General features: G+C 46.4%; 5 protein-coding genes across 5 annotated transcripts; 2 read left to right on the top strand and 3 right to left on the bottom strand.

Moving 5' to 3' along the window:
• Positions 1-969: 969 nt before the first annotated feature.
• F4822DRAFT_292811 (2-nitropropane dioxygenase family oxidoreductase) lies at positions 970-2,877 on the bottom strand. The gene is made up of 3 exons (XM_051455059.1): positions 1,899-2,877; positions 1,425-1,830; positions 970-1,341 (listed from the first exon to the last, which is right to left on the bottom strand). The coding sequence occupies exons 1-3, from the start codon at positions 2,345-2,347 to the stop codon at positions 1,204-1,206; spliced, it is 993 nt and encodes a 330-aa protein (XP_051313585.1). The 5' UTR covers positions 2,348-2,877; the 3' UTR covers positions 970-1,203.
• Positions 2,878-6,988: 4,111 nt separating this feature from the next.
• Positions 6,989-7,975, top strand: F4822DRAFT_292688 (uncharacterized protein). The gene is made up of 3 exons (XM_051455058.1): positions 6,989-7,403; positions 7,462-7,521; positions 7,606-7,975. Exons 1-3 carry the CDS (start codon positions 7,349-7,351, stop codon positions 7,764-7,766), a joined length of 276 nt encoding a protein of 91 aa, XP_051313584.1. The 5' UTR covers positions 6,989-7,348; the 3' UTR covers positions 7,767-7,975.
• Positions 7,976-10,901: 2,926 nt separating this feature from the next.
• F4822DRAFT_292607 (ribosomal protein S7) lies at positions 10,902-12,192 on the top strand. Its single transcript, XM_051455057.1, has 2 exons — positions 10,902-11,589; positions 11,712-12,192. Exons 1-2 carry the CDS (start codon positions 11,074-11,076, stop codon positions 12,156-12,158), a joined length of 963 nt encoding a protein of 320 aa, XP_051313583.1. The 5' UTR covers positions 10,902-11,073; the 3' UTR covers positions 12,159-12,192.
• A 157-nt stretch (positions 12,193-12,349) lies between these two features.
• F4822DRAFT_407643 (PAB-dependent poly(A)-specific ribonuclease subunit PAN2) lies at positions 12,350-16,809 on the bottom strand. The gene is made up of 11 exons (XM_051458515.1): positions 16,600-16,809; positions 16,191-16,474; positions 15,999-16,125; positions 15,356-15,942; positions 14,882-15,307; positions 14,580-14,830; positions 14,362-14,528; positions 14,205-14,309; positions 13,756-14,158; positions 13,486-13,699; positions 12,350-13,434 (listed from the first exon to the last, which is right to left on the bottom strand). The coding sequence occupies exons 1-11, from the start codon at positions 16,618-16,620 to the stop codon at positions 12,606-12,608; spliced, it is 3,414 nt and encodes a 1,137-aa protein (XP_051313582.1). The 5' UTR covers positions 16,621-16,809; the 3' UTR covers positions 12,350-12,605.
• Positions 16,810-17,383: 574 nt separating this feature from the next.
• On the bottom strand, positions 17,384-20,155 carry F4822DRAFT_430552 (phosphoenolpyruvate carboxykinase-domain-containing protein; the record flags this gene model as incomplete). Its single annotated transcript, XM_051461319.1, has 9 exons — positions 17,384-18,020; positions 18,077-18,783; positions 19,286-19,319; positions 19,390-19,514; positions 19,580-19,621; positions 19,682-19,731; positions 19,815-19,846; positions 19,918-19,969; positions 20,041-20,155. The coding sequence occupies 9 exons, from the start codon at positions 20,153-20,155 to the stop codon at positions 17,384-17,386; spliced, it is 1,794 nt and encodes a 597-aa protein (XP_051313581.1).
• Between the last annotated feature and the right edge of the window lie 2,583 nt (positions 20,156-22,738).

The following is a 22,738-nucleotide window of genomic DNA, read 5'->3' as shown; positions in this document are numbered from 1 at the left end:
TTTTAGGACCCTTTATTTACCTAGCCCTGCACAGGAAGTGGTAGAATCTTGTGTTAGCTTATCGAGAGATGCTTCCGTCTCTACATCTACCCTGAGGTCGGGCAAAAATGCCAAAATGTACTTGATCAGGTACCAATATCAGCGGGATCGTGAGGCGAAATGGGTGGTCAGCACTTAAACCAATCGTCTTCGTCGGCGATGCTACGGGAGATCGGTGCATTTTGCGCCTTGGGTATCGTTGAAGATCTACACTAGGTATAAATACGGGCGACAGTAATGATACGGTAGATGATGCATATCATATGAGGCGAAACGGTGACATTCGTGATTACCTGCTTAGTACTCTATCTTATTTGGTAATGGGTAGCATCACGTCTTACGTACAGCACAGCGAGATAATGTTCGTCAGCTAGTTGCTGATTCATAACCCGCACGTGCTTCGCTGGATATCGCCAAATAGTTACTAAGATTGGTCCGAGTAGCACAGACCCATAGATCGAATCGAAGCAGAAGCGACAATCTCGGATTTCCTGTTTTCGCGTCCTGCTTCTGTTGCTGCTTCGCCTCGTATGCAACTGCACTGCGGGCCGATGACCTGCTTCCATCGTGCATGTCTAGTCCTCGTGAGAGATATGCAGCTTCGACTCTTTCTGTCCTGGACTCGATGTCGTGCATGGTGACGCCGTCGTTATGCGAACACCTGGGAATGATACCCCATAGGACCCGCGGACGCATGGGGTGTATTCCCGGGTTATGTTATACCGGCGTTGTGTTGCTTGTGGAGCGTTAGGCACAGATGAAGGGGGCTGGGAGAAATACTCGTGATGGTATGACTAAGTCCCGACTATGGGCTATGACTAAGGCATCAATACTTATACTAGCGTCCACGGCAGAGACGAGGAAGGGTGTGAGAAGAGAAAAGGCTATCTTGAGAATATACATGTTTCGGCTTGAATGGCACATTTGAATTCCGTTGGCGCATTCTTTGAATCTAGAATCGTATTCCGTATTATTGTAACATGAGAAAGGATCGTTGAGATCCAATGATATGTCTAGAAGACTTGTCAAATATCTAAATCGGCATTTGGCAGAGTATCTATGGTACGTGAAATCCCACGTTATGCTCGTGATAAGTCACACCGCAAAATCCACAAGCCGGGATCATTCTAATCGGAATGGGTAATGGCACAATGTACCCCCCTTTCACAGCTTACTCTGGGGTTTGGCTAGTGAAAGTTTCGACGTTAGCGTTTCCTCTGCTTCTTTCTCTATCCTCTTCAGCAGGGCGCCACAGGTCGGGATATCATGGATGAGACCAATAACTTGTCCGGCAGTCCAGACCTATCATCAAATCAGCTAACAATCGCGACCAGGGGGGGGCAAGAAAAGAAAGTAGGCAGACAAATGGGGATCGTGCGACGTACACCAAATTCAGGGTCTCCATTTATGAAGACTTCTCGACCTCGTTTCCCGCTTACATAAGGGGCGATCTCGGAAAATTCGCCAGTCTGGCTCTCCTTTTCGATCTTGACGACCTGGTCCGTGACCTGGTTGCGGTAAAGCCGGGTGGTGTTGGTCCACCTCCGCATTACCAAGGCGGTGTCCGTTTCTTGGGCCTTGACGATCTGTTCCTTGATCTTCTGGTGGATGGGGGCCTCGACTGTGCACATGAAACGCGTACCCATGTTGATGCCTTCTGCGCCGAGACACAGCGCGGCCGCTAGGCCCTGACCATCGGCGAAGCCCCCTGACGCAATGAAAGGCACCTTCAGCGTTTGACGTGCCTTGCTGAGCAAGATAAAGTTGGTAATGTCTGACTCGCCCACGTGTCTATGCACCCACGATGCGTGTTTCAGCTATGCGCCTATTGAATTTCGGTATTAGGATATCTTACTCACCCTGCACATTCAAACCCGTCTATGGAGAGAAAATCGACACCGAGCTTGATGGCGCTCTGTGCATGCTTAATGGTGGTACACTTATGGAGAATGGTGATGCCAGCGGCTTTCAGCTGGGAGATGACTGGTCCGGGGCTGTTGCCAGCGGTCTCGACGATCTTGATGCCTTCATCGATGACGACCTGAGCGAAGGCGGCATAGTTTGGTGGTACCAGAGCAGGCAACAGGGTAATGTTAACGCCGAAGGGGTTCTTGGTCATACTTCTACACCGCCGAATCTCAGTTCTCAGATCTTCGGGTGTCGGCTGGGTGAGGGCTGTGAGTATACCCAACCCTCCGGCGTTGGACACGGCAGCAGCCAGCTCAGCATATCCTATATGCTGCATCCCACCCTGAACGACGGGGATTTTGATGCCCAGGCGGCGCGTCAGCTCGGTGTCGAAAGGCATCCTGGCTTTCGGATTGGTTGCCTCGTCGTCGTGTTATTTGTTAATCACCTTATTTTCTTACTTGGAATGCAACGAAAATAACCGGATCGGAAATTATTACGACAGACAACCGAAAATAAGAACAAGAATTATATTGGCAATATTACAACGATAGAATGCAAAGATGAAGTTGATTAAAGTTATAGTATAGTGAGATTACAAGTGAGATGGAGCGTGATCACAAAGGGGATGGGATGGAAGATGGAAGATGGAAGATGCCGAGGTTCAGATTTGTTCCTAGGCCCACGCGGGATTGGCGTCATTTGACCATCTGTTACCTCACTGAAGCCACCGGAGTTTTGTTACCTCCCTACGCCGTACCTGCCCTGTAGCTTCTTCCCCAGTTGTTACTAGCTAGGTACTTAAGTCCACCTAGGCCAGAACAGGGAAAGGAAAATATTGGAAATGTTACACAGCGCATGTATAGTGCACGTGCAAAGTCTAGCATGTCGGCGGAATCCGGGGTTATCACTGACCGAGAAACATGCCCAATGCACCATGGACTTACTTAGGCTTATCTAATTACAGTTGGAATTCCCAGTCCAGTCCAGTCCAGCGAATCTAAAATCCAAGCTACGACCAAACAAACCCAAGACTGAACTTCAAACAACAAACTAGAACAATTATCACTATGATCGTCAAATATATCACAATCTTAGAAAGTTTGATACAAGGATAATAAGTTGGATATCTATCACTAATTGGATCTCATCATTTTGATGATTGCCAACATTCTTTATACAATTCCATATGATCACTACACGTCCCTGCTCATCTCCTCGTTTGTGTATACTGTGACACCTTCGATCTAGGTACAGACCTGACTCGTCAGCTGTCAATTTCGAAGACGATGTATGCGATGAGAAGCGGATTGTTAATGATCGGTTGGCGGGCGGTAACGGGAACTTCTCATCGATGCTGTGTTACGGTGCGTCTGTCCTACCGGTGTGACGTTGCGATTATCTACCAGAAGTCTTAGCCAGGGTCATTCGTTGCCTTACTATATTTCGCTATTGATTGACCTAGCCTTCCCGAGCGGACGGGATAAACCGAAATTCAGGCTTCAATACGAATGCCAGCGCCAACGCCAACCCCCCCTGAGGTCTATGGCCCCGAGGCTGCCTGGGTATTGGAGTAGGACGCTTTAATCTGAAGCTAACCATTCTTGACATATGTTGCATCATGCCGACGGGAAGTCGTCTTTCGCAACATGACTCAAGAAGTAAAGATAACTGACACCTCTGGTTCCAAGTTTATACGCCTGTAACGGTACTAAACACCAATGACCAGGGCTTGAAATTGCAAGAGGAGGAAAAGAATGTTCGTGGGCCGCCGCGCTGTCCTTCGTCGAAGATGATCATCACGTAAAATATCATTAATGAGAAATCAGAGATCTAGGCCCCTTATCAGTGCCGTCATGATTACAATTCTTTAATCTACCCCAGCCTGTCTCGATCTTTGTCACCGGTCTCACAAGCAAACCCTACGCTGTTTCACTTTACAACGGCAAGGGACTAAGGATCCCGTTTGTTCATCATTTTCGAAGCAAAATACCTCGACAATAATGTACCTTCAAATGTCGGCTCAACATTGTATCTTACATTCAAGGAGTCGTATAGCCTATATTTTCGCTATACATGTCCTGTTTAATATCTTTTTCAAACGGAAGCCAACGGGAAGTATCCGTCTACTCACACCGCACACCCTTGCAACAACGCCCTAATAATATTTTTTCATGGGCTAAAGTGGATGTGCTGAATGGATCTTCACAGGGGTGTTCCGCCCTCCACATTAACTCCTACGGGATCTACTGAGTACTTCTACAGCCCCCTGCTAAAAATGTAGGCCAAATCATTTTTCGTCTTCATCTAGAAGTACATGCTGCGTAAAATTCAAGCGCCAGGTCGTTACACGTTTCTTTCTCTGCCTCCCGACGATCCATCCTGACGGAACTGTCACTAATCAGGGTTTACACTCATAACCCACATTATGCGCCATCCGACCAGCTTACAAACCAACAGTCAAACACGGTTGCCTGTTTGACGGGCGGACACTCGCAGCATAACTCACATAGGTGCGCAGGGCTGACACATGGCAGAAGCTCTAAGAACATACGTTTGCCTTACCTATTGCTAACATAGATGGCGGCATCATGTGAGCAACCATGCTAATTATTACTGGCATTTAGAAGTCATCCGTTGATGTGCATCCTGCGCCGTCTTCCACTATCGGAACATGCATATTGAGAACCGGCTTTGTCTAGGCAATGGATAGCGATCTCGTCGTGGACTTGGGATAGCTAACTCGTAACAGGATTTGCGCCTCGGATTCGTAGCTAGCCGAGGAACTGAAGAAGCAAGAAGCGTATCTCTATCTGAACTAAAGCGTTCCACCCTATGGCTTGTCATCTTACCACTACCCATATTCGAATTTCAAGCTAGTCGGCTATACGTAAATGTGGGGTGCACTTTGTACCGTGTGCCTGGTCGAAAAAAATAAGATGGCCAAGTTGAGGATATTTGTTTCAACAATAAAAAGTAATGCTTGGATAGATAAACAGCTCATTTTCGACCGCTGCCGCTTTATCTTACTCTCTAGGTAACCTATATCATAACTTAACCCCTATAAGCGTCGGTTAAGAATTATTGACTGGAGACAAATGTCATTGAGCTCAATTCATTCCTAACTACTTCCACCTGTTCGGGTAGTTACTCATTGCTCCGGATTTAATTCCCTTTCCCCAAGCTGGACTTCTCTAACGAAATTATGTGTATATCGCCGTTGTCTTTATGCCGCTAGCCGTACCTCGATCAATTCTGTTTGGTCTATCCAATCGCAATCCGACGACCCGATCAATTGGGTCGAAATTTTGTTGCGAGGCACCCCTGACGGCTCCCCTGTCAAGGAGAAAAAGCAAACAACAACACAGCAAGCAAGAAAAGAAAGATTACGGTTGTAATTGCTGCGTTAGAAAAGGTAGTGCATCGAATTAGGCAGAAAACATCCTGTGCCTAATAAAAGCGCCCTTCTTTTATCCTGCGAATACCTACATGCTGTTGGCCTCAATTTTCACCTGGATAGGACTCAGACGTTGAGTCGGGCTGTGTTCCAATGGTACGAAGTACGCCCTCGAGACTCGGGGAATTTTTTTATTTATTATTGACCACAGCTGCCAGGATGCCACAACGGCGGTAGGTGTCCGTCGTGGCGCGGCTCAACCGCTTCGTTGGGTCTGAATTGTCACGCAACAATCAAAGTCTTCCTAATACCTGGTCAGTCAAATAGCCTTCTTCTTCTGCCCCGAGCCTATTTCTCATAACACAAAGCTCAGCGGGCTACATATGTCATCTCATTGGACATAGGCCCTGCTCAGCTCGGTCTCGGGTCAAAATGGTAGATGGCTAGAAAGCTCTGTCAGCCACCAGCTCACTTCGCTGTCATACAGCCGCGTAATAAGCGCATACAGGCTCCGTTACAATTTTGATTACCCTTCGGCAGCGCAGTGCGACTTTATTTATTAAAATATCTCCATACTGGGGTAGTAGGGTAGGACAATACCAATTGTCACTACGCCAAGTTTGACAGCAACATATGAGCTATCTTCCTTGCCTCTCTTTTCTCTACCCTGTCCCCATGCGCTTGTTGCTCGCATGCTCGCGAGGGCTTCGCAGGAAGAGCTGTCACAAGCTGTACTCACCCAAAGCCCCACCTAGGAATCGAATTTGTGCGTGCAATGGTACGGTAATTCTTGACTTTTCTTTTTCCGTCTACCTCGTTTCAAAACTGCTTTTCTCATGTGTATGGAGCCATGCAGGTTATCATCAGCCCGCATGTACGTCCCATGTATTGTATGCACATACACCCGGTCTCCTTTTTATCAAGAATGACTCTACCATGGATATCTGATTTTCATGGACTGCTCGGTACGGAGTGGGTCGTCAATGTTTTATCACATTGTCCACACAAGATTCTCATATTTTTTTTTATTTTATTTCATTTTTTATTTTTATTTTTACCCGTCTCATATCCTATGGGTTATTTTTTTCCTTCTTCCCACATTCGGGGATAATAAGTCATCTTGCCTAGAACAAACAACAGCGCACACGGTACTTCATAAGGTACTTCATATGTACACACACCTCTTAGCTTCTTCCCATCCCACGAGCCGTGGAGTAGGAGGTGAAGATGGTTCGGAAGAAAAGGAGAGCCAAACCAATCCTTTAACCAACCCACCTCAGTAATAATGTTTGCTTGCTTTGGAAGTTTCCTATCTACCTAGTCCCATTGGCCCTAGTAAGCAGTTGGTTATAATCGAGTAGGAGCCGGTATACATAATTGTAACTCATAACACGGCAACGGGAATTGTCGTTCACCTATATTTTTCCTACTCCTACCTACTTTATCCTTCTCCTTCCACTACTTTTGCGCGCGCCTCCCTAAAACTAGACCTATCGCCTACCCACCACGTACACATACACGATGCATGATGCCGCTTTGCCTGCCGAATAATTTCCCTTTCACAGCCGTATTGCATTGTTGCGCAAACAGCTAGAAGAGCACCGAACTAATCCCTTCCTGCCACATCATCCGTCGCCTCATCACAGCACAAGTCGCGGTTAGAATTTCACCTACCATTCTCCTTGCCTTGATGCCTACGCGTATACGTAGATAGTATCTTTCGTCCATGCTGCTGGCCGTGTGTCTCTCCCTTCCTAATCGAGAAAAAAAGCGAGGACAACGATTCTACCTCGAATATATAAGGTATTTACATAGCCCGACCTTCCACCCGGTTCTTGAGCGCTAGTTTTATTGTCTCATCTGTACCATCAACCTCAACTCTCAACCTTGGTCGTCTTACTCCATTGTCGCCGAAGAAACATATTCTTATTTTAGTTCGAGGTGCTAGCTTTCTTCATTACCTTACACATACACGAGACCGTCTATCCAAACATCACCATCATCATGCCGTCCTCTCAACAACAGACTTCGAGCACGCCATGGCAAGACCGGCTGGCAGGTGGGATAATAAAACTTCACATGGAGCTAGTAGAGGTATAACTAACTTTCACAACTAGAGGTGTGCCGTGAATATCAAATCCAAGCTCCTCACTTCCAAATCGTTTCTGATCGACGAGGTGAGCCGCATAGCTTCTTTCTTGTCATTCCTATTTAGTCAGTTGGTTACATTGCTAACCAATGTTCCTCTTAATTGTGCTTAGGTGGCCGTACTGCCTGGTCTAGTATAGTTACCGTATACGGCAAACGAATCGAGGCGCGTTACTGGTATGACGGAAGAAACATCACCAACGCCAGAGAGGATGCCGCGGAGGCGGCTTTAAACTGGCTCTCAACCCAAGCGAACCTATCCACGAACTGGTAAATCAGCTCTTTCCCGGCTAAACATAGCGACCACGTATTTTATTCGGATTCATGGCCTTAAAAGTCGTCGACCGGCATACGTAACGCCTTTTCCCGATCTCCTTCCGCATTTGCGCGATTGATTCACTTCAATACCCCCTATTTCCCCCGACGACCGTGTTTTCGCGACTATGCCCTCCTCGCTTTGCACTTTGCACTTTTGAACTTCCTGTTCTGTACGGTACTAGCAAATCGGAGTTTCGGAAAGGATCTGGCAGCCCCACGGCAAAGGAGACATCGCAAAGGATAAAAAACAAAAATTAACAACGAAACATAAAAAATAAAAGAAAGGGAGAAGGGGGGGTGCAGCAGAGGAAGAGCAATTACATCAGCATTCTATGGATACGGCGCACATTCCTGCTTCCTTGATTGGTTTCCAATGGACAGACAGTTTTGGGGATTTGGTTATTTCGGTCCACCACGCGCATTTTCAGGTAGCGAAGACATGTTTATCACTACGACGGAAGAGGGAGATCATCACCAGGAAGGGAACTCAAAAAGCAGGGGTTTGTTATTCAGGGAGGACCAAGGCGCAGGACAGACATTGTTATTGTGGTTGCCTTCGCCATTTTTGCCGTTTCATAGATACGAGTTTCGCGAGAGGGATTTTATGTGTGTTGGCTTCCTTTATTTATTTTTTCATGCTTGTCTTCAACTTTACTTACTCTTTTTCTTCGCGACAATTTTTTTTGGTTTTGATTTCTCTTCAAGGTGGAACTTATGAGAATAATCACAGGACTCGGAATAAGGAAAAAAGAAGCAAAAGAAATAGGACTTGTGAAACAAACAAAATCCGATAAACACATGGCTCGATCGATTTTTTTTTATTATCCGACGCGTGGACCTCTACATACTACCTCTTGGGAAGTACCAGGGTAGCATGGGGATTTTTGTTGGGCTGAGCAACTAAGACATGCGTATGTAGAAGAAATGGAGAGCAATGGAGGGGGGTGGAGGAGATGGGGAAAGGGAAAAAAAGAACCAAAAAAGCGACATTATTACCAAGCCTAGAAAGGAAAGGACGAGAAAGTGAGTTAGGGAAGGAAAATTTAGACGGGATGCGATATCGCAGTTTTGGGTCGGAGGGAATATAATGAATGATGTCGATCTCCTACGGTTCTTTTTTGTTTTGATTCTCCTTTTTATTTTCTTCCCATGCCATCGTGTCGTTGCTTTTCCATTATTCTTCTTTAATGGAACAGAGCAGGACAAATACCCGAAATACCACATTCTCCCAAATGACGTGATGCCACACATCCTCTTTTTTTATTATTTTCCTTCTCGAAACATTTTGGCTCAAGGATAGGGGAGTTAATGAGTTGTAGTATAGGTATAGTACCTAGGGTATTGGTGTGGTATGCGTTGCGTGGTGTATGTGAATGTTCCTGCTTACTGTAGCATGCGTATGCATGCACTCCTGAAATTCGTCTGATAGATAGAACCCAAATACGCGATGCAACACCAGCCAGGGACAGCGGAGGGGGGGCGTAAGCTCAGCTACCTTAGTGGATGGCGCGCTAGTAGTATCTTCATCGAGTATCGTATGTGCGAGCCGGTGGCCGGAAGGATTCGCGTGGTGGTAAGCACACGCATGTATACCATGTATTATCTATAGGTACGTAGGTAGGTACTTGTATGGCTATAGGTTAGGTAGGTATAAATGAATGGGGTACAATGGACTTTTCGATGAGTTTCGACTGCAGATTGCCATGGTCAGCTTATACGGAATGCCAGCTGGGTCTCTACAAACCTCCCGGTTTCAAGGTAGGTCAGGCGTACATACATACCTACCTACATAAAACTCCATTACGCCATCGCAGATCTGGCCCTAAGCCCAACACGGCCCAAGTAAGCTTATGTGGACGTAGCCTCACGAACCGAACACCCCCCTCCTATACCTAGCTACCTACATACTCCTCCCCACGTAATGTACGTAGTTTTAATAGCTACCTAGTAGGTCTAGGCAGTGAATGAGTGAGTAGTGGAGTTACACAATACCTTACCCCTAGGACTTACTTACTCCATGCCCTCCATATCGCCTCTATACCTCCTCCCATAGGCGGCAGCTACTTACTTTATGCTGATCCCATGATCGCACGACGACTTTTTAGCGCCGCCGACGACGGCATGCTTCTTCATCGAGGTGGTATCCGACGGATGCGTGACACTGAGACACCAAAAAGAAGTGAGCTTAGAGGCGCGGAGGCGGTGCAGCGTAGCTTCTGAATGGAGAGAGGGTTCATAGTCATTCCGAGGTTAGTTATGTCTTATATATAGTCCCAAACTTGGGCGAATTGGGTTTTAAGAATGAGTTCTTTCGCTTTTTCGCTTGCTCGCGCTCTCACGTAATAAGACACACGCCTCCTCCTCTTGTCCTTGAATTTTCCTTTATGAGACCCAACAAGAAGTGAAGAAATGCGGGCTCGGGGTATCGAGTATATTACTGGAGCCCCATTTTGGAGAATCCTACGAAAAAGTTGGAGTTGGTTTCTACAGGTCGTTCGTTCGTTCGTGTATGTATGTAGGTATGTACTTTTGAACATATCCACATACCCTACCGTACTTGCCCATACAAATACAACATAATAGGTCATGAAGGTTAGGTAGGATCTGAGCTAGGTGGACACTGGTGGGGTTTCTTCGCGGATATGTAGCCCTGTTACAATCCGCCCGCTCATCACCCGCGTGGGGGAAAGATGGGGGATCAGGATCTGGGAGTGGGTGTGACGGTACCAGGGATTATTAATCGGTAATAGAATAGTATTAGACTGAGACTAAAAAGAATATTTAACAAGAAAAATTAAGAAATAATAAGTAATGAGAGGAATAAGAAAAGATAATATGAATAATAAAAATCAAGTTTAAGACGAAGTGTAGATAATAAAAACCGATGTCAAACTTGGGAGCCCCACAAATCTTGATATCCCCTGAGACATGTTACCGAAATAGGAAATAATAAACGTGGCTTGTTCACTTCGTGGCTTTTTTGGATCTCGATTATCTAACTGACCTGTGGCTGTAACCTGGTTCGCCAAGATCTCGGACACTTTAATAATGAAAATGCAGGTGGTCTATGCTTTTTCGGATTAACTACGGGTAAAGGAATTCGATTAATCAATCGCCGAACTTTATCAGATAACAACTTTTTTTACTAAAACGTCACCGACGATTCGACGAACATCACACGAGAGGACGACGAGGACGAGGCATTGAAAACTGGGACGGGACATACGGTTGATGCATATACCCGCACGGCCAGCATTGTCATCATGTCTTGCAAAGTAACCCCCTGGGGGGCTGCAGCTGTCGTCCGAAACCTCAGCATACGCACGCGACGACCACACACACAAGCTCTACGAGCAGCACGTCCCGAAATACGACCTATAAAACAAACCACCCCCTTCTTAATAACAAGAAGAGGACTCGCAGATGACACAACTACGAGACAACCACCGTCCGATCCATCATCTGCTTTACCACCCTCGCTATCCTTCGAACAACCACTATCAGTAACGCCTCCACCGGAACCAACGACCGAGACGAGCGAATATGTACCTCAACCGCCCGAGGTCTTTGCACCCAACTTTTTAAACGCCGAGGCTTTGGATGCACTAGAGAAGGCTGCGGCGGGTCGAGATTTATATGACGATGGTAGCGATGGTTTACTATTCGATGTGCCCGGGCGCCTCGGCAAGCACGAGAAATTGCAAGATCGATACCACCCCGTCGTCGATCAGGTCACCAAGCTACTCATGAAGGATGGAAAACTTAGCAAAGCGCAGAGGGTACGTCTACCCGCCTCCCCCTCTCATATACCGGGTGAAAACTCCACCCTTGTCTTCGCATAAGACGAGAAAGAGATACAAACTATTACAACGAACAACAAGCTAACATATTCTTTCTATAGCACACGAGTCTAATCCTCAACTACCTGCGCACAGCCCCAACCCCCAAAATCTCCCCCCTACGCCCCCTCCTCCCCGGCTCCCCCCCAGCCTCTCAACTGCCGCTAAACCCACTCCTCTACCTAACCCTCGCAATCGACTCCGTCGCCCCCCTAATCCGAATCCGCAGCATCAAGGGCGCGGCCGGAGGTGGTATGGCGCTCGACGTTCCCGAGCCGATGCCCGTACGCACAAGACGTCGACACGCAGTAATGTGGATCCTAGATGCCGTTCGCAAGAAGCGATCCATGGGATCCGGGCGCGCGCAATTCGCAACGCGGTTCGCGCAGGAACTTGTCGCGGTTGTCGAGGGTAAGTCGGGAGTCTGGGCAAGACGGGATTTAGTACATAAGCAGGGTACCGCGACGCGGGCGAATTTGAATCATCATGCTTTGAGGAAGAGGAAATAGGTGATTGGTATCTTCAGATAGGAAGCTATGCTAAAATAGGAGATTCGAGATGGTCATTGGTTTTTATTTCAAAACCCGGAATCCGAGAGAAGCTCACATATCAAAAATGTACCTACGTATGTACAATATATATACTCAAACAAAATTATATGTATAAAAATCCTGTGAATATGGGTATCATAATGAAAAAGTTGACAAGGCAATTTCAACAATATTATTTTCGCAAAGGCGGTTGAAGCGCCATTCATATTTCTTCTCTGTTTACTGAACTAAATGGTGTCGTCGATAGACACCCTATCTGCCATCCCGCCGTTTTCATCCCGTGTCATTTCATACCCCTCCCCCACCTCTCGTAAATTGTAACTCACCATCATTTCTCATCGGATCTTGTGATAAAAGGTAGACATTCAACATCCCCCCACCAAGTAACTCCTTTTCATTCCAACCCTACTTAAACCCCAACTCCCTCCTAGGCGTTAAAGTCGGCGTCCCCTGTACCAACACACCGGGCTTTCTATTCGGAGTCGTCGGCATCGCGCCCTCAACAGGCGGAGTATCCGTCCTAGGCACACCCGCTTTCGCTGGTGGTTTAAAATTCGATGCTACACCTTTAGCATAGATCTCCTGGAGCATCTGCTCGAGTACACCCGCCTCATCGAATTCTTGGTATTTCCTATACAACTTCAACGCCGTTCTCGCATCCTCGATGGAGTCGTGGGTGCTTTGCTGGATATCTTCTTTTAATAGTGTATGCGCGAGGAACTGTAGACTGAGTTTTCGGAGTCGTTCTTTGATAAAGAATAGGTCGCTTGTATCGATGACTTGTGCTTTCGGGACGTGGATGTTGATGACGCGGAAATCTTGCTTAAGACCGTGACCCAGGAATTTGCATCCTAGGTTAAGTAGAATCCAAATTTTCTTGTATGCGATTTTTAGCGGGACAAGGTTGTGGCCCCGCTGCTGCGCTACGTTTATGTCTAAGTCTTCGGGGGTAATACCGGAGTACGAGGTTAAGTAATCGACGACCTTCTCCTTGATAGTGATGTAGTCGTCAATAAAGGGTACTCCCTCGTCCATGCCGCCACCTCGTACTATCGAGGTCCTGGCCAGGGCGTGCACAGTTGGTCGGATGATCTTGGAGTCACCGTCCGAATGCATCTCCACTTCTGGCTGAGAGATCTTGACAAATTCTGTGTCTATGGCGACAATTGTATTTGGTCCGGCCGGCTCACTTTGCCGATCTAGAGTCTTGTACGTTTTGTCCGCACGGTCGGCTCTGAAAAATTGTGAGAAAGTGCAATTTTGGGTTTTTGGGGAGTACACTAACTGAAGATCTAGGTAAAGTAGTCGAGAGTCTAGGTTTTGTTTCCAACTAGAATCTAGCTGGTTATTTGCGGTTTTGATTTGATATGTGATGACGGACGGTGTCTTCCAGGATGTATTGAAAGTCAAAGCTTCTTGGGATGGAACAGGCTTGACATAAAAGTCATTAAAAATATACCACTGGCTTTGACCAGGGGCTGTGGGCGCGGAATGTGCGACTAAATTAATGCATTAGTGTATCACTCCCATATCCAGTTGAAGTTGCAAATCTTACTATTTGCCATGGCTACAAGGTGGGATCTTTGTTGTTGGCCACCTTCGATACTGACTGCAAGACCGGTTAAAGAATAAACTGTAATATTGTGAATTCCTCGTTGTAAATGTAATTTTAGGTCTTCTCCTTCGAAGCAGAAAAATTGGCCATTGTCTACTATGACGCCTATTTCTTCCGGCAGCCAACCGGGAGTAGCCCAAAGTCGTCGGTGATCATTATTGTTGATTGCGGTCGTAAGCATCAAGACGCTGGGTATTCGATGTATCGTCTTTCGAGTTGCTAACGTCTGGTATCTATGACAATTATTACACCAACCCTTGTTGGTAGTTTCCCTCTCCACGCTCATCTTCAGTACTTGAGAGAACGTGGGGCCCCGCACTCTCGGGTTCCTATGGCCGGATTTCTAATTCGATGAGCTTTTGTCATATCTTGCACGGGGATTGACTTACATTTTGCGGATACATCAACTCATTAACCATAGTATGGTCGGGTTTCGTAGTTTCACTTCTGCAATTCATGCATCTTATAGAACTTGTTGCAGAAGTTTGGAATAACTACCCGAGTGTCAACTGAATAAATCTATACTTGGATGATAAATGGACCTACCTCTTCAAATGCGCCGGGACGATGCGCTTCAGAATTATATGATTGTGGATTTTGCGCCATCAGGGAATAATTCTGAGTCATCTGTCTCAGTAAGAATCTAGTTAATTGCTGCATCATAATAGTACGAGACGCATGAGGTTCCTCCTCGAGTAGACCCAACTTCCCGGCTAATAAATCTAATCAGTGGATCGTTCATAGAATACTGAATGATCGCTCACCTTCAGGATGATAACTGAGTGTCTTAGTGAAGTTAGACGCTTGGCATGCCTCTCCTTCCGCTTTATAGAGCATATCGAAGAGGAAACCGAGCTCGCAGAGGAGACATAACTCATCAACGCAAGCAGTCGCCGCATGCTGGAGGGCGATGTTTCGAATCAAAGGGGTATAGTGCATCACTTGTAATAGTGCATTCGCATATGCGTTAACAATATGGTTCTGTAATCCTGAGTATTGCGTTTTGTTGAAATAACTGGATTTCCACTATCAGATTTGTACCCGCAAAAATTTCGCATCGACTCACCCAAAATCAAAATCGTCGATTCCGAACTTGCTATACTTAATCTCAATATTCTGATATAAATCGGGGACTTCGATCTTATGGCTTTCCAGCTTGGTATCTTGTAGAACCTGTGGTATCTCAGGGACGACTTCCTCAGGTGCTGGTGTTCCTGCAGGAGATTTTGCCGCTTCTCTCGCTTTTTCGCTCAGGAATTTAGGTGGCTTCAGTGAGCTTTGGGCGTTCTCGGTATTTCGCGTATCCTCAACTTGATTCCTTCGTAATGGGCGAGTATTTTTCCCGAAGTGACCCCAATCTCTCTCTTGTAGGGTTGCTAGGAATTGCGGGTCGATTTTGACGGGAGGCGCACCGACTTCTGTCACCATATTGCTTGGCCATGCTGATAGCAATACTTCTCTATAGTACGGCATACCAACACTGCTCAGCGGTCTAGTATCCATTAGCAGACATTTTTCACATTCGTTTTATTTCACTCACGTATCTGGTGACTCGAAATCGACCCGAGGTTCCGTCCCGGAATCAGCAGTCTCTATCGGAGTAGGGAACTCGGCGAAATGGATCTTATTCGGCGAGCCCCAAAGATGAATGAAACAATCGCCATCCGCAAGGGCAACAGCCTCACCCGAAGAAGCAATTTCTATCATGGAAAAGTAGGACAGACTATTTGCCTGGCGCACATTACTAGTGTTAGGGTTCATGAGATCAACTACATGCATCTGTCCGATCTGCGACATAACAATACTAGTAGTAGACATTCGAGGATGCATTCGGACATAAGCAGCGCCAGCCGGAAATGGGATAGGAGACATGGAAACCATGTTCTTCAGATCGAAGACGTTGACGAATGGGTCCGGCATGTAATTACCCCCGTGCCTAATCGAGTACCCGCAGGTTACTATGAAGTCATGCTGTGCATCCATATCGTTGATGGCGGCGGTATGAGCATTCCAAACTTTGATAACTTGAAAGCTAAGGGAATCGATGATATGGACGGCGCCGGTCGATGTAGCGGCGCATATATATCGGCTCCTCCTCATAATCGTATACTTAAATTCGGTCGATATCTAAGAGTCGGCTGTTAGCCGTACGGTTTTTATTCGCAGCGATCGGCTTCGCATACGTGTTTCGTGATTTCGCCCTTAATGGTGTCTATAACAAACATCCTATCCTGTTCGCCAGCAACTAATATTTCGGCGGTACCTTTCGACGTGAAGCTCATACATCGTAGTTCTTGCATTTCGTCGTGCCTATACCATACACAGTAAGCATATATACGTAGTCCATCCTCCTTTGAACGAAGCGAAATTCGCACCTAATCGACCACAGAGGCGGTCCTCTCCTCGAAGCCATATGTACGCCGCGGGATCCGAGGGCAATAACGCCCTTGTCGTTAAATAGGATCTGTCGGACGGGTCCATCTTGCGAAGTATGAGATTTAAAAGATGTATACGGCTGTAGTTTTGTACCATAGAACGAAGACACCCGGCCATATTCGTTCCCGGTCCATAGCAGTTCTTGGCTTGTGTCGAAGGCTAGAACGGTGACGGGTGTGGGCATAGCCCGGAGACCGGGTGGGGGGAATGGTATGCGCGCAACCTATGGATCAGGAAGAGGGTCAGCCTTGTTCTTCTACCGAGTATTCATCGCGACATGTTAAGTGGATGTCCTCGTAGGTATGTTGACATCTCGTAATTGAAATTAAGGATAGTAGGGAAGCTTGCCTCGTCCCAATCTCCGTCCATCTTGACGGGTTTGTCATCGTCGGACTAATAACATTAGAGAGTGTAGTTAGCTTCCCATAGGTTGAAAAGCACTTGATCGCGTCGCGCCTCTACGTATATAAAATAAGAGACGGGAATTGAAAGTGGGATGAATTGTTGCTTTATCCCACTTCGTTTGTCAGATTTAGGTCGTATCAGTTATCTAATACCGTATATAGGACTAGATTTGGAGGTATGTATTTAATCATACTTATTCACCAATCAATATTCTAAGCCGTGATAGTTGCATGTTAAACAAACCTACCCCGCGGCCATCATCAACTCTATTGATTTCTTCGACTATCAAACTTTTAACTATCACAATTTAAAGATACACCATTGATTTGTTGTCATATCCTAATTTTTATTTACTAGGAAGAGATAATATCTAAGTCCGATTGTAATCCATCAACAGACGATACTCTCGACTAAGAGTCATCGTTCATAGCGCGCGATCGCTAGGTATCCTTATCTTTCCTTCCTACTTCATTCAGTCTGTGTATACTCTCATTTCACCCCGACCTCTTCTTTTTGTTTAAACGCTGGACCATCTTATGTCTCATCCATCTTATCCGGTGTATGCGAGAGACCGGCTAAGGAAATCCTTCATTCATACGACAGATGGCGTCGTTCCCTAGAAAAAAAAATATGCCAAACAAATGCTCGACTCCTAACTCATGAGATAAGGCCAAAAAAATATTAAAGATGGCAAAGGAAAGATTAATGCCGTGAAGCGCCTCGCTTTTTAAACAATTGGTCCCGCAGCCTTAACATCATCAGTAGCTTCCGATTCGTACTTCTTGAAATTCTCGATGAACAATCCACCGAGCTTCTTAACTTCTTCTTGGAAGCTTTCCGTACCCGCAGTCCAAGCGGTCTTGGGGTTTAGTAGCTCCGCGGGAACACCAGGGCATGACGTGGGAACCTGAAGATTGAAGACATCATAAGTCTCGTACCCGGCCTTAGCCAGCTCACCGGAGTGGATCGCGTCAAGGATGGCACGAGTGTACTTGAGTGGGCAACGCTTGCCACCGTGGACGTAGCCAGCACCAACCCAACCAGTGTTCAAGAGCCAGGCATTGGCTGAGTGCTTTTCTATCTTGTCCGCTAGCATCTTTGCGTATCTCATGGGGTGGAGAGCAAGGAAGGGCTGGGCGAAGCAAGATGAGAAGGTGGCTTGGGGTTCCGTTACACCATCTTCGGTACCAGCCATCTTGGATGTGTAACCGGAAATGAAGTGGAACATGGTCTGAGCGCTGTTAAGCTTCGATATCGGCGGTAGTACACCACGAGCATCACAAGTCAACAGGACAATGTTGCTGGGGTGGTTTTCTGACAGGCAAGGGATCTTCGCGTTGCTGATATACTCAATTGGGTACGCACTATGGATTCTGTCAGTCATATTTCCCACAATTGCGCCCGAGTAATATCAACTTACCATCGCGTGTTTTCTGTGAGGGTGGCATCGTCATAGTCGACTTCTCGGGTTTCCTGGTCGAAAACGACGTTCTCAAGAACAGAGCCGAAGCGGATAGCACCAAAAATATCCGGCTCTTTCTCCGCCGAGAGACCAATGCACTTGGCGTAACAGCCACCCTCGATGTTGAAGACACCTCGGTCACTCCAGCAGTGCTCGTCATCACCAATTAGAGCTCGGTTAGGGTCGGCAGACAGGGTAGTCTTGCCGGTACCAGATAAGCCGAAGAAAAGCGTAACGTCTCCATTCTTGCCTTCGTTCGCCGACGAGTGAAGAGTAAGCACATTGTGTATTATGGGCATCTCATAGAATAGTACTGTGAAGACACCTTTCTTCATCTCACCAGCATACTCAGTACCAAGGATGACCATCTCCTTCTCTGCAAAGTTAATGGCGACTGAAGTTCCAGAGGTCATTCCTTCGGTGTACCGGTTGGCAGGGAAACTTCCGGCATTGTAGATTGTGTAATCCGGGTGGAAGTGCTCTAGCTCCTCTCGTGGAGGGCGGATAAGCATGTTTCGCATGAACAAAGCATGGTAGGCACGGGCACAGATGACTCGGACGCGGATTCGGTATTTCTCATCCCAACCGGCGTAACCATCGATGACATAAATTCGCGTTCGGGTGTTTAGGTAATCTACTGCACGTTCGCGGTTGATTTTCCAGACCTAGCAAACATCGTATTAGTCATCGTATAAGCCATCGCGTAAATGTCAATGGATTAGAAGGACATAAAGGTGAATTCAGCACGTGAAATATTTGGTGGGGCTAGAAATGCAAAATCTCCCCGGCTTTGTGGAAGGCGGGGTGCAGGCCATTGCCGGATTGGACCGAACTGCCCAGGGTGTTCGCGCCTTAGATGACGCCAATGACAAGGGATGACAGGGGTTCTTTTCAGCAAACGGTCTAGGCCATATGCCATATGACATCCCAAGAAAGATGCGTGATTCAGGAATGAAGTCTAGGCAATTGGGGTAACAACTAGTAAAATAGGATATGATGGTTTTGGAAAATCAGATAGGGCACTAGTGACGTAAAAAGGCTGTCATAGTCAATTCGAGTAGAGTGTGAGAATGACGATGGTTGCAAGAGGAGACATTGAGAACAGGAGATGTATCTGGCGATGATGCTCAAATGTAAAAGTTGTAGGTATGACGATGAATTTCTTACCTCAGGTGCCATTGGCTTGTTAACAGGGCCCCACCTGCAAGAGCAGAGTTAGTTTTCATCATCCAGAATTATTATCGAGATTGCGATGAATTAGGAATTCTTACCAGACATCCTTTTCTGATGACGGTTCCCTAACGATTCTCTTATCTGAGGGTGATCGGCCAGTCTTGGCTCCAGAATAGGCTGTTAATGCGCCGCTCGAAGCTATGGCTGAACCCATCTCATAGACCTTTTAAGTCTATTAGCATATGTTGAAAAGTGGTCGCGTGACCCATCCTAAGGAGGTCAACCTACCAGAGCATCTTCGTATAGGGCGGCAACTGAAGGGTTAGGGATCTATAGAATCAGTTAGGAAATGCTCATATTATCTGGGCGATTGGTATGATTGCCACTCACAATGGCGACTCTGTCATAGTCGATGTGTGCCTTCTCATGCAGCTCCTCCTCTGCGTCGGGTGTTAGCAGGGTCCATAGCAAACCGACAACGGCTCATAACCGAGGATTTTAGTTTGTATGTCTCGTGTCGTACCTAGTTCTGTGTGCTCCCTTTCATGGTGGGGTCTACAAACAATGAACGTTAGCTATATGCCCAGTTCCTTGTTAGATAGTAAAAGGGGTAGGTAGGTACTCACTCTACACCACCAGGGTGGAGGGCGGTCTTGTTGACTTTGTTGTTGGGAATCACTGGGGGTACCGTCGTTAGCTATCTAGCGCTAAAGACTTGTAACACACTCTCTTCCTCGTGACGGACTTACTTTTGCTGTGTTGAAGAAGAGAGTGGGAGTGACCGCTGGTAAGTTGCTGAGACTTAGGACCTTTCACTGTGGGATCAGTGTAAGGAGAAGCGGTTCTGAGAACTGGGTCGTTCATGGTTCTTAAGGTTGACGAATTTCGGGAAGCTTTACGATCAAAGGAGCTAAAGGGATAGTTCCAGCCGAAGACAAACGGGGAATATCGATATCGAATTTGATTAAATGGGGTAGTTAACGATACACCGGCAATGCATGTAGACTTAAGGTAACTTTTCGGCCTGCTAGTCATGGAGCGGACCCGAGGATATATAGGAAAGATGGAAGCAGTGGAGAAGGCGAAGTTTGATCGAGACATTCCACTGGCCAGTCACAACTGTTGTCATCGATTAGGCACTGAGGCACGAATTCAAACCGGAGCCAGCCGCCCTGCATCATCGGGAAAGGCGAGCTGAGCCGGGGGCTCTCTTTGTTTTTCCTGTCTCGGTACCTTGACAAGGATTCTGTGGCGTAAAGAATCGTCAAAGATCTTGGTTTGTTTCGTTAGTGTGAGTGTGTAAGTAGTAAAGGGGGTTCGGTTGCCGGTTAGAAAATAATCCTGATCCACAATTAGGTATGTGTGTGGTGGAGGTGTAGGAGTAGTAGTACTAGTACGTACAGTACTAGATACGGAGAAGCGATAGAAATTGGTGTGGTGGTGTCATATGCAATTGAGTTTGGTCCTATTCCGTTTTTTTCCTCAGCCTCCCCAACCCAATACAATCAATGCAATGATCTGCACCTATCAATATTCGACCAGGATTATAGGCTGTCGGCCTAGATTTTAACCATCGTTTTCGTCTCATGTACGTATTGATGTACGTAAATACTTTTGGAGATCTACATATCTATTACGGCAACACACGTATATTTCGCCTTCATGATCTAAGTATCTGAGATGTTCTGGATGTTATAGATGATTCCAGAAAATTATCTTGTCCAAATTACTGTTACATGTTGTAAAAAGCACATGCACGAAAAAGAAAAGTACATATGTAGAAGAAAAAGATTGAATCAGGGGAAATGGAAGTCGGAGAAAACGGGTACATGTCGTACACCATGGCGGGGTAAGTACCAGATACGTACTTCCCCGTCTTTTTATCAGCCCCACGGAGAGATACTATACTTGTAAGGATAGACCCGGTACGGGGGATCGGGGCTAGGATACCTTTTCAAGAACCTCGGGAATCACTTTTATACGATAACTTGAATGGGATCGTGACCCGGCTGTAACTTCTAGGCGGCCTCATCGACATCAGCTTCAGGCAGGTTAATTAGAAAAATTAGTAGTATCGAATCGAAAAGGCAAGTTACCCCGGATTTTCAGATTTTCACCTGTTAGTAATAGTAACCTCGAATTGGCAAGACACTCAAGTATAAGTTCCGAAGGTATTAGGTATATCGATCGGTATATCAAGAGAAACACATGTCGATATCTTTTCACCGCTGCAATCAATGTAGCTACCCGTACCTATGAACATCGGCAGACCGAATGTCTCAACCACCAGTTCCTCAACATTCCGAGATTTTCCCCTTGATGATATTACCTTCCTAAACGCCCGTATCAAACGTGCAAATTTTCAGTGTAACCATCTTTGAGAGGCTGGAACTTTTTCGAACAACCCTTCTGATAACGAGTAGTCGTTGGTTAATGGCTAACGGCCCCTGCATGTGTACATGAACGGCGATCCGAATCTTTCCATCCGTTCAACCTTGCATGGAGATCATTCGGTACTTGGGTAAGGTCTTTTTTTCTTCGAGCCGCCAAGATCCACGATGCAGCCAGACGACCGGACGCGGCTCGAGATACACTGCGCAATCGCCCTTGCATCGCATATCTGCAACCACCATGCGATTGATTCAGTTCGGGAATATGATACATATCTTTGCCCCCGTTGGGTAGTTTTTTTGGTTCTGTAAGCTTACCGAAGTTCATCCCGCCATTGGGTTAGCTAATTAGCAATCGTTCCGACATCGCCCGTCTTCGTAAAAATACTGGTAATTCTAAACGAAGAATCATCGTGATAACAACTGCAGGGCCAAGGGCTGATAAGATCCTATGAGGGTCCAGATCAACTAAGTTACGTAAACCGTGGTGCATCCAAGCCACGGTGGGGCGACGGAATCACGATACCTTCACATCCACAAGTAGGCTGTGTAACGTCATGGATAGTGCCTAAGGCTACAAAAGCTGATGATTCCGGAAATATTCGGAATATCATGTGAAAGTTTTCACACATTTAATGAGGCGACTCGTTCAAGGTAATTGTCCAATTAACGTTCTTCAAGTCCAACGTCACCAAAAATCGGAGGTTTAGTCGATATCAAATACTCCAATCAGCATCAAGACGTTAATGATTGCATTTAATGAGGTCATCCCAAGACCCAACGAACGCTAAGGATTGTTAGCGTTGATAACGATAATCCTAATTCGTTTTGTTGCAGTAGTAAAACACAATCGGGCGGAACCGGGTTGATGATAACATAATCTTTAAAATTCTTCTGTGGTCTAGACTTTCCCGACATAGGAGTGGAACTCCGCTCGGCCGGAAGGTGGCCCACCGATTCACGGATCCGGTCCGACCCGCGGGTTCCAAACGTCATTTCGAACCGAACTGCTCCGATCCTTGATTTGTTATATGATATTATTCAATCCGCGCCGTAA

Source organism: Hypoxylon trugodes (genome assembly GCF_022578975.1).
Source record: "Hypoxylon trugodes strain CBS 135444 unplaced genomic scaffold F4822scaffold_6, whole genome shotgun sequence".
In the NCBI taxonomy this organism is placed as follows: domain Eukaryota; kingdom Fungi; phylum Ascomycota; class Sordariomycetes; order Xylariales; family Hypoxylaceae; genus Hypoxylon; species Hypoxylon trugodes.
This window is presented reverse-complemented; position numbering and strand designations above follow the sequence as displayed.